The following is an 11,956-nucleotide window of genomic DNA, read 5'->3' on the forward strand; positions in this document are numbered from 1 at the left end:
TAAGACCTCTAGCTTGGACACAGCAGGAGGCAACAGTTGATCAATGCTTTCCCCATTTATATAGAGAAGGCTTTGCATAGATGTGTATATATTGACATGTAGCTGTAAGTAGCCAACCTTGTGGATAAGAAATGAATTTCTTTCTGACTTAATATTTTTAAAACAAAGCCTTCTGAGAGCTGCACACATTTCCCTCTAACTTCAAATATGCATTAGCTGATGAATTAGCATAATTCATAAGCACCCAGCTGTATAGAAGGGTTTTGATATTGCTTAGTCAAGATGCTGCCTCTGAAGGATCAGAGAAAACACAACTGTTGAAAGAATAAGCTTTCCAGCTGATGTTTTACAGATAAAAATGGACACAATTATGTATTTGTATATTGCTCCCACCAAGGACTGCTTCCCAAGCCCTGCCCTCAATTCTTTTGCGTGGCTGCTGAAAAACTCTTCTCTGCCCGCTGTATCTATTTGTTCTGCAATAGCTTTGGACTGGTTTTGGGGGGGGGGGGCGGGGAGGATATTTCTTCTTTTGAATTTGGGAGTCTGTCTGGGTGGGCATCAGTGACAATTTTTAATTGTGCACTTAAGAATCCATTGTACATCATGTTCTATTCTGGATTTCCTACTGTCTTGCTGTCCGCAGGTTGCTGCCCATACACTGCAGCTGGGTCCAAAGTCATCTCCTGTTTAAACATAAATCAAATTTTGGTTTTATGGACAAAGTTTGTCCATATTTTTTCCCTAAGAAACGAGAACCCAGTTGATTCAGTAAATTTCGCACTTGCCCTTTTGATAGACTGAATTAAATGATACATGCAGTATTCTCATCTGTGCCATCACGTTGCTTTGACTGCTGATAGGGAAGCTTCCCTTGATGTAGTGAAACTTGGGTACTCCCTTTTACAAAGGGAGTTAAAATTCTGAGAATAAAAGATTGTAGGGACATCTGTCTTTCCCAGGCACCCCTACACAATACACCAGCAGGTGGTATACTCTTGGGTGGCCTTCAGGACTTGGCCTAATAATCCATCTTTGTAGCCATCCAAAGAGAAAGGGAATATGGCGAGTGGGGGGGGGTTGCAGTGGGGTGGTTCTTCATGCACTCCATGTGGCTAAAGCCTGCACAGAAGTACTGACCATACCTTGCATATGTGGCGCATTCAGGTTCTGATGGGACCAGCAGATAGCTCCAGGGTAGGGTAGATGCGTTTTACCCCCTGCTTCTGCCCAAATATTTTCAACACCATCAGAAATTTAGCAGATGAAGCATGATTCATTTAATTTTGATTCACATAATCACAGCAAAAGCTTCACTTGTTAAATTTCCACTGCTATGAGTGATGCTGAAGCCAGGCCAATAATTTAAAAAGTTGCTATCCTATACCATGAGGGCAGCTAGAGCAACAGGAAGGACTTGTTTATATACACAAAAAATGGCATAAAAGTCTCTGCATATTGGCTGGTTATTGCCTTGTTTCACTCTAGAACCTACAAAGACATATTTTGGAAAAGAAACTGAAATGCAGTTTGAGGCCCCGCTGCTTCCCCCTGGTTTCTGGGACATACGTTCCAGTTTCGCCATACTTCCCCCAGAGGTTGTCACTGAATTGATTTGATTGCTCCGTGTCTGAAAGGCCTAACTGCAGTTTCAACAACACCCATTCATCCCAGTCCAGAGACCAGTGTGCAATGAGATGCATCCAGTAGTTCCTATTCAAGTAAAGGAAAGAAGCAAATCTCTGCATATGAAGATTGGCCCGTTATGAAAAGGGAAACCATTACGAATAAGGAAGCTCATCAGATACATCCAAATTCCCACACCCAGAACAGAATGCTGCCTGTATTCACTTTGCAGGCAAACATATTCTTAGAAAAACTGGAAATCTTCTATCTGTAGCAAAACAAACATTTAAACTTACTTTCCACGGATGAACTTGTACAGAATTTCTAAACCATTTGATGTTTGTGCATAGGAACAATTTGCCCTCAAAACCATAAATGACTTTTTAAAATAATCTTCTGTTTAGCATTTGCACCATGTTTTTTGTCTTGTAACTAGACAGAGCTTGGTCACCAATTATATCTTCCAAAAATATATCCTTGTGATTAATGTCATTAGTTTTTTTTAAAAATCCTGGGGAGAATGTCCCATTTGCTTTTGGTAAGTGCTTTTATTTACCCTTTATCCTGGAAGGAAATTGATTTGATGCCGGCCTTGCTGAATGTAGTTTTATAGGGGTCTGCCTCTGCCTCTGGCAAGCTTCTGCCACTTAGAGTAGATGACATCAGGCCAAACGGACCATAAGGCAGCTTTTTTGGTTCACGTGTGTTCATATGGAGGATGATTGTAACCAAATACTGCAACACATGCTGCTTGCAGTGGTTAATAGCTGATAAAATATGTTGGATATTAGCTTGTCATTTCCAAGGCAAGTCAAATGATTCAGCCCCTCAAGGCCTATCAAGATTTCAGTCCAGAAATCCAAACGGCACAAGTGGCATCTTTCATCCCTAGATCCCACAAAAAGTACTGGGTCCCTCACCACAGACATCTTTGTTCCAGCCAGCTGATTCGAACCCACTAAGCTGTGGGGATCCTACCATGCATTTCTACATCTGTGAACTGCTGGACATTCTCTGTACTCTCTGGAGATGTAGTGATGGGAGAGATAACATGTTTTAGGCGCAAAAGCATAGTGAAGAGCAATATGAGGAGGATGGCCAGGAGAGTCAAAAAGAGACCCACATACATGTACAAGTTGGAGTATTTATCTGCCGTTGTATCGGCTGCTGTAGCCAGAGTTGGAGGGTGGGCGCGGCCAGTAAGATTTCCACGGTATTTGAAATAGGCCTCGGTCATTTCTCATGCAGGTTAACATTCGTCCATTTTCCCTAGACCTTCATACACGTCTTGTGCCTTCTTTGGTCAAGGATCCCTAGATGTCAATTCATGCATCAAAGACTGGTGATTTCTGCTTGACTTTCAGGCTTCCACCTTGCCCAGGAATGCAGCACACAGTTGACTGGAATCAATTGAATGTGCCTTTGGGGCTTTTAATCTCTCTCAGATACTTTGTGGATGAAAAAGTATTTCAGCTGTTTTTGAGAAGATGCAGATAACCATACTCTCTTTGGAGAGTGAATGTGTGCCAAGAGGATCAAGAATCCATGACCGATTTCCAGCTTGGGCTAGTTTCAGTAACAGTCTTCTGTCTGTCTTGGAATGTTGGCAGTGACTGACTAGATTACCCAAATAGCTGCCGGAGTTAGGTCATTTCCACTTCCCACTTTTAAATGACACCACCAGAACCAGAATCAGTAGATAATATTGTCCTCCTAAAAAAGGAAGAAGGGGAGGGGGGAGAAAGATACTTCACAGGTTAAAATATTTACAGCACTCCTCTTTGTAATGAAGAATATTAGGTGACTAGCCAGGTCCTTCTAGGTTAGCAACACCAGGTGCATACAGTTGGATGAGGCATTGGCTGGATGAGGGCTCTGGGTGTGTAAGCAGGTCAGGAAATTGCCAGTAATTTGATTCCTTTTCTCCTTTCCTTACCCATCCAGCTTCTACCATTACTTCTTCCCCTGCCCCAAGTTCAAAAGAACTGGGGTGCTTCCATTCTTTACTGCACTGAATGTATGAATGCACCCATGGATTATGATATCAATTCCTTCAGAGAGAATGCTGGCAGGTAGCCCAGTGCAACTGAACTGACAGATGAATCAATTTAATTGAACTGTGCTTTGTCTTGCAAATTCTATGCTGTATGTGGAAATAGAATTTTTCCTGTTCCTTGGGGAATGCATATGTTTTTCCAAAGCATCAATCAGGATGGCCAATGGCTGTACTCTGTGTTGCGGGGGAGAGGCACACACTATTTTCCATGGAAACAGCTGAATGACCAGAAGTATACTTTGCCACACAAATAGTGCAGTCCTAAGCAAAGTTACACCCTTCTAAGACAATTGAACTCAACCGGTTTAGAAGAGTATAACTCTGTTTAGGATTGCACTGAAAGTGATGTCCTCACAAGTAGACATGGGCAGGAACAGAAAAAAAACCCAAACATGATGTTCGTTGTTCATTGCCATCCATGAACAGGGACTCACGAACACTTACGAGCATGACCTGTTCATGAACATGTTCGTGGTTGGATGTTCGTGGGGGCCAGCAGGCTCTCCTCCAGCCATCATCCAAGTTTGGTCAAGATCCCTACTGCACCATTCCCAGAAACCTGACCTGATCAGGCACCAGGAAAGGTACCAATAATAAATAATAGCTTGGCCCCGGAGCCTGGCAGCAGCCCTGGAACTTGAAGGGGCAGATCCCTACTGCACCACTCCCAGAAACCTTACCTAAGCAGGCAGCAGGAAAGGTACCAATAATAAATAATAGTTTGGCCCAGAGCCTGGCAGCAGCCCTGGAACCTGAAGGGGTAGATCCCTATCCACCATACACAAAGAAAATTCAAGCTCCAATGCACTCTCTCTATCAAAATGCCAACAGCAACTGTTTTCCCTCTCCACTGTCTGCAAACTAAGCCAGAGCTGGGAGCCCCCCTCCCGCCTGCTCTTTGCTCCCTTGTAACAAATTTGGAACTCCACACTTGAAAGGAAGACCTGCCTATCAAGCTAAATTGGGCTTAGGTTGGGGTTTCCAGGGCAACAGCAGGAGTTCAGACAGAGTTCAGACAATCCCTGCCTAAGTTGCCAAGGGAATTGATTGCAGGTGCCAGACTGTCTGGCTTGACGAACAGCAACAAACGAGGCTTGCAACGACCACCTGTTCATTTACAAGGGGGCCTCACGAACAGCTTGTTCAGGCAACTTTCATTTTGATATCGATGCTATCTAGCTCTGAAGTGCTTCATGGGTGTGGTGTGCATGCACTCAAGCCCTGTCTGTGCAAAATCTCAAAGAGTGACATCAGACTGTGTGGATTCTCTCATAAAATTTGGTGCGGGGAGAGGTTTTTTCCTTATGAGGTAATCTATAGCTGAAGGTCAGCCTTTGATTTAAATTTGGACCTCCATGTCATTAGATTCGGAGGCATTTCAGAACGGCCCAAGAGACATCACTTTTATCTCTGTAGGGGCATCCATTTGGAAACAACTGCTACCTCTGTAGGGGGGTACTTTGCCTGGAATCTCCCGACATTTTGTGGAGTCTTCTGATGTTTGAGAGTTTGATTCCACCCGCATCATCCTCCCACAAACACACAACAGTCATTTTGTTTAACCTGTTCTCAAAATTCCCAAAGTGTCCACAGGTTCAGCAAAATTGAGGCCCTCTGCCATATACTTCTGCCACATACTTATTTATTTGGAGCATTTCTAAGCCTCTTTTCGCCACAACAATAAAAGTTAAAATCAGAAATTCATAAAAGCATAAAATCAATAAAAAGAGAGACAATTCAATAACTAAACACTACCCCTATGTGACACCGTTACCCATTCTCAAATACTCTCCTGGACAGCTCAGTTTTACAGGGCCATCTAAACACAAGGAGGGTGGCTGCATTCCTAATGGCCGCAGGAAGACTGTTTCACAAGACAAGAGCCACCATAGAAAAGGCCCAAGCACACACCTTCATACAAGGGAACAGATAAGAGGAACTGTTGGGATAATTGGAAGTGATACGTCATTCATTGCACATGTTGAAGTCTCTTCTCCCTGTCACCTGCTGAGTTACTCTTATTGCATCAGTTTCAGAGGCAGGTTGACTTAGTAAACCGACCTTCCTCTTTCTATTAAACATTTCTGACTTTTAAAAACAGATTTTACCTCATAAATATGGCCAGTTGCAAAGTATACAATTTGAACACCTTGGCCATATTATGGTTTGGTTGATTGTGTTTCATCTGCCTTTCCTGCAGTGTTTCATCTGATAAAGGTGGAGCTCATATCTAATCCTCAAAGGCTAACAACATAATATAAATAAAGGATATAACTTCTGAAAATTAGGCAGCATTAACTGGGTGTTCCAAGTATAATAATCAATTGCAAACGGAGAGCTCCAATTAATGAGACTCTACTGAGCACTTAAAAATAAATGGAAAAGATTAAAGGGTGAAAATAATTAAGAGGATGTAGCGTGGATGCTGATGGTCTGCACCTCCGATACAAGCACATCCCCAGATTCCTGTGGTGGTGGTAGTGGTGCTGTGGTTGAACACATACACACACTCTGTGGCTGTTTTGCTGTCTTCTAAGTTGGGGGATGTTTTGTGCAGACAATGAGCATTCCCTTAACTCACAAGCAGACATGGGCATGAACAGAAAAAAAAACACGAACATGATGTTCGTTGTTCATTATCATCCACAAACAAGGACTCATTAACACTTATGAGCATGACCTGTTCACGAACATGTTCGTGGTTGGATGTTCATGGGCTCTCCTCCAGCCATCATCCAAGTTTGGTCAAGATCCCTACCGCACCACTCCCAGAAACATTACCTGAGCAGGCAGCAGGAAAATAATAAATAATAGCTTGGCCCAGAGCCTGGCAGCAGCCCTGGAACCTGAAGGGGTAGATCTCTTTCCCACCACACACAAAGAAAATTCAAGCTCCAATACACTCTCTCTATCAAAATGCCAACAGCAGCTGTCTCTCTCCCTCTCCACCGTCTGCAAAGCCAGAGCTGGGAGCCCCCCTCCCCCCTGGTCTTTGCTCCCTTTTAACAAATTTGGAGCTCCACACTTGAAAGGAAGACCTGCCTATCAAGATAAATTGGGCTTAGATTGGGGTTTCCAGGGCAACAGCAGGAGTTCAGACAATCCCTGCCTAAGTTGCCAAGGGAATTGATTGCAGGTGCCAGATGTCTGGCTTGACGAACAGCAACGAACAGCAGCAAACGAGGCTTGCAACGACCACCTGTTTGTTTAGAATGGGGCCACATTAACAGCTTGTTCACAAACAGCTGATTGGGCTGTTCGTGGCTTTTTTAAGTTCATATTGCTGTTCGTGCCTATCTCTACTGACAAGACTGTGAGCAAATCCACATGGAAGCCTCCACACAAGTTAATAATAGTTACACAGAGTAGTTTTGGGTGGGCAACCATATTAGTCTGTAGCAGCAGACCAAATTTTTAGTCCAGTAGCACCTTAAAGGTGAAACAGGATTTTCCAGACTATACGTTTTCTTGAGTAAAAGTTCACTTCCTCAGCCATAAGAAATCATGACAGGGGAAAAACTGCCAATCAGATGGTAATACCCAGCCCAGGACTCTGATTGTCCTTCACTTCTTATATATTTTTATTTATTTATTTATTTATTTATTTATTTATTTATTTATTTATTTTTATGGCTGCCCTGAGCCCATTTGTGGGGAGGGCGGGGTATAAATCGAATTAAATAAATAAATAAACAATTTATATTTAATTTATATTCCGCCCTCCCCACATCAGCAGGCTCAGGGCGGATCACAATAAAGTTTAAAAACATATTTCATCATACATACAATTTAAAATCATAAAACATCCTAATACATAGATTAAAATACATGTAAACATATTCACTCACACATATATATGTGTGTATGTATGTATGTAAACACAGCGCCACATAATCCAGACGACCCCCTATTTAGCCATCTCCAGAGTATTTTGCCAGGGATGTATGAGAGAGGGAGGTGTCACTACTAGTAGGGAGGCCATATACTATTTATTTATTCAATATCTGCTGCAATTTGGAGTTCCTGAGGCAGCACATATATTAAAACTGCTAACACCGGTAACCAATCCAGCAAAAAAAGACAATCTGAAGGTGCAGCAGTATACAACTAAAAACTAGTTAAGTTAGGGAGTTGGAGCACATATTCAAAGGTTTAAAAGGATCTCAGAAAAGGTGTTGAATAGAATTTTTTTTAAAAATCAACCAAATAACTACCAACAAAAGGCTGGGCAAAAGGAAAAGTTTTAACATGGAGCCAAAAGATTTAGTTCAAGGCAGACAGTTACGGGAAGACTTCACCCTTCCTAGTCAGCCAGTTTCCCCTTTGAGGACAAGAGGACACAAATGCAAATCTTATTCATTGATCAGACATAGGGAAGCAGGCAGGCCCATACATGGCCCATCTCTTTGCACACAAATGCTGTCCCAATTGTGAACAGATAAACTCTTGAAAGAAGAGAGAAGGTGAATTTATCCCTCCCCCCCTTCTCCTTCGTGTCAAATAGTCTCCAAATAGTCTCTGAATACCCCGATGTTTGCCAAATACCCATTGAATGTTTGATATCTTCTTTGGATATCTTGCGGAATTTGATTTGAAAATTTGTTATGATAAGCTGACAAGTGGTGGTTTTTAATACTTGATAAGTGGTATGCAGAGGCACTAGTCATTGACAGCTTACAGTTTCTACAGACTGCATCCACACATCTCTGCAAAGTGAAAATAAACGGATACTTAGCAGCACGAATGCAGCCTGGCTGGCTCTCCTTTCACCTTCCCCATCACCCTTTGTGCAAGGAGCCTAATTCAGAACTTTCTGGTTTGATCAAGAACCAGTTCAACTGGATGCCTGAATGCAGGACCTCAGCAAGTTAACTTCCTAGAAAATGCAATTCTAAAACTCAGTGTAATGCAAGGTTAGTACATATGTATATGTTAAAACATGTATACCATGATTTCCCCATGGCCCAAGGTAATTTGTAATATGTAATTTAAAACACTGAAGTAACAATAAAACTCTAATTTACCCCAAACTTCGGTTCACTGAGGTGCCTGCACCCAGATGTCATTCTGGTTGCATTTTTTGCATCTTTTTCAATGCTACAGTATCCTCTTTGAGGTTCAGCAACCAAAGCTGTACACAGTATCCCAAATGCAGCAGCACCATAGATCTACACACAGGCATTTTCATATTACCTATTTTGTTTCCAATCCCTTTCGAAATAATCCACAGCATACATTTTGCTTTGTTTCACAGTGGCTGCAATCCGAAACAGAATTAGAGCCCCTTCTGCTGAAGTTAATGTGCTCAGAAGGGTGTAACTGTGCTTAGGGCTGTAAGTAGGGATTTTCACTGGATTACCTCTTACCTGGTCAGTCAATGCTCGTTCAGACCCCATCAGCATATGGAAAAGTTTTACCGCTTTATTTTATACTTACATTGAACCTCATTTGCCACATCGTCACCAAGGGTCAAACTAGACATGCAGGTTTTTAAAGAGTTAGGTCCAGGCTCCCCAGACCCAACTCAGGTTCCCTGCACCCACACGGCAGCCGCAGGAAATGGCTGTTAAAGACTAAAGGAGAGCCCAAACAGCCTCAGAACACCACCACAGGGGAAGGAAGAGCTCCTGCCTTCTGCCTCCGCCTCCCGTGCCATTTCCCCACGTCAAAATAGAGCAGGGGAGGGTATTTCTCTGTTTTTACTGCTCCACATGCACAAAATGCTGCACTCGGAACAGCAAAAACAGAGGCACCCCCTCTCACTTGCTATTTTGTGAAACGGCTTGAGGGGGAGGCAGGAGCCCTTCCTCCCCTGCGCTGGCATTCCGAGGCCATTTGGTTCTCCTTTATTGTTTAACAGCCATTCCCCAAACCCGACTCTTTAAAGACCTGCACATCTAGTTTGACCCAGAGTCACCCCGTTTGGAGAGGTCCTTAGCTCTTCATAATCTACCATCACCCCAAGTACTTTGGTGTCGTTTTAAAACGTCGTCATCATGCTGCTCACCCCCTATTCCAGATCATTGATGAAGCAATTAAACAGTACCAGTTTCAGTATTGATTCTTACCTCTCTCCATTGTGAGAACCGCCCATTTACATTCTACTTCCTGCCATTTGGTGGTGGAGAGTGCCCTCAAGTCATAGCTGACTTATGGCGACCCCTAGTGGCAAGAGTCTGACAAAGGGGATTTGCCATTGCCTGCCTCTGCAACCCTCAGCTTTTTGCCATGGTTGAACTTGGCTGAACTTAACTTATCTTGATATAAAAGGAAATAGAAAGTAACGCTTGCCTTCTCCATGCACAATTGTTTCATTAGCTTACCTCTTGCCCTTCCCTAGGAGTTCCAGGGCTGGAGCTCTCTCAGTCGCTGAGGTGGGGCTTGTGGGGCTCCACATGCCCGAGGAGGTGGGAGGAATGAGGGGAGCCTGCTGGCCTGGCAAGAAGCTGCGTTTGTGCCAAGTCTCCATTTACTCTCAACGGGGCATGGCACGTGAATGGCATCCTACAAGATTTCACATCTGATGTGCATCCAAATAAACAAGAGTTGCCAACTAGTCTTTAGACGCCACCCCCTGCCCCCCCCCCCCGGGGGAACCTCCTGAATGGAATGCTTTGTCTCAAAATGTTGGTGTGTCCAGTGATAAATAACTTGTACCATCAGGATTTCAACTGCATGTTGGAGGGGGGATTGGCAGCATTTATTTACTTAATTAAGATGTTTAAACTCATTTATTTTTGAAGAAGTTAGTGCACTCTTAAATGACTTGCCTGTCTCTTGGAATCTGACTGATAGTCAATGGAAATGGACCCTCCATGCTCTTACAGTTGCTAAAAGGTTTATACTTTAACACTGGGAAGACAAAAGCCCACTTCCTGTAATTCACTGGACTGAAGATCTTATACACTGATCAACATCTGAATGTATTGCATATGGAAGGCAACTGTGCATAGACTTATTTTTAGACATTTGGAAACCTTTTATAAATAACTACTTGCCAATAGTGTTTTTGTAGCCATCACTGTTTTCTTTCTTTTTCCTTTTTCTGCCATTTTTTCTCATTTGCTTTTTTATTTTTGTTGTTTTTGCACTAATAAATAAAAACATTAAAAAAATTAAAAAGATATTTATATCTAATTTTTCTATTAACAACCCCCCCAAAGGGATTTTAAAGGCCCAAAGCACAAGAAGAAAAAGAAAGAAAACTCACATAAAACTCCACAGTAAAGCAGACAAAGAGTAAAAAAAAAACCGGCATCAAACCAGCAGTCATGAGAATAAAAACATTTTGCCTAGTTCCTGAAAGAATGTCAAGTTTTCCAGGAATGCTGGTGTCTTCCACAACCAAGGCTCTACCATAGAACAGGCCCTTCTGCAGCCTAATTTCAGAAGCAGCTCCTGGAAAGACCCCAGGAACGGGCAGGCTCAATTCAGGACCAGCCCCCCCAACTATGCAAATGCGAATCCCCAAATCCTGATGGCAAATACTGTTTGTGTACTTGTCATGGATTGTCTTATGTGATAAAAGAAACCAGTACAGGAAATTAATCATACTGTGTGTCCAATCAGTAACAATTAAACTACAGTCAGAAGCTGTGAACCCCAGCTCCCTAAGAAGCAAATGTTTTGTGACGCTGATTTTGCAGCAAGATGCAGGATTCTCACGTTCCAGGAAACAGGTATGCATGTTTGTGTGATTTTAAACAGAACTGAAATGATGCACACGCTGTGGTTGCTTTGCTCTGAATGCAGCAGCACCCATTTCAATATTGCTCTGTGGCTTGTGCAATCAGGACTTGCCTTAACAGCTATTTCTTTCTTTAAAAGTTTTCATCCTTGAAAATTAGGCAGCTTGGGGTTTGCAAGCAGTACAGCCGCCTCCCCTGGGCCGTAGCCCGATCTCTGGGCTAAGCTAGGTACGCCCCCTTCATTTGCCATTTCACAAGTGCACAGCCACAACTGGATCCTAACAGCAACATCATAAATAGAGAAGTGTTTTGAATGGTCAGCTTACACATTCAGAACTCCCTCCTGGAGACTCTCAGATGTTCAAAACAGGGTGTTTCCCACAAATGCTTTTACGGATGGGTTGTCTTTTGGAAGCCTTTAGGGATGTGACATTTCAGAATATACTTTGTGGGGGAGAAAGACCCATTTCAGGGGATGAAGAAAATCCATTCTTAGCATTGCACAGTATGGTGAGGAAGTGCATGAGCAGCCCTAGGTTTGTATGCCAGACCTCTGGGGAACTCCTCCATTTACACTGCTATGATG

At 42.9% G+C, this 11,956-nt stretch overlaps 1 protein-coding gene across 1 annotated transcript; it reads right to left on the reverse strand.

The window, feature by feature from the left end:
* Positions 1-2,584: 2,584 nt before the first annotated feature.
* Positions 2,585-2,863, reverse strand: SERTM2 (serine rich and transmembrane domain containing 2). The gene has a single exon (XM_054995997.1). It carries the CDS (start codon positions 2,861-2,863, stop codon positions 2,585-2,587), a length of 279 nt encoding a protein of 92 aa, XP_054851972.1.
* Between the last annotated feature and the right edge of the window lie 9,093 nt (positions 2,864-11,956).

The sequence above is a fragment of the Eublepharis macularius genome, chromosome 13, assembly GCF_028583425.1.
Source record: "Eublepharis macularius isolate TG4126 chromosome 13, MPM_Emac_v1.0, whole genome shotgun sequence".
In the NCBI taxonomy this organism is placed as follows: Eukaryota; Metazoa; Chordata; class Lepidosauria; order Squamata; family Eublepharidae; genus Eublepharis; species Eublepharis macularius.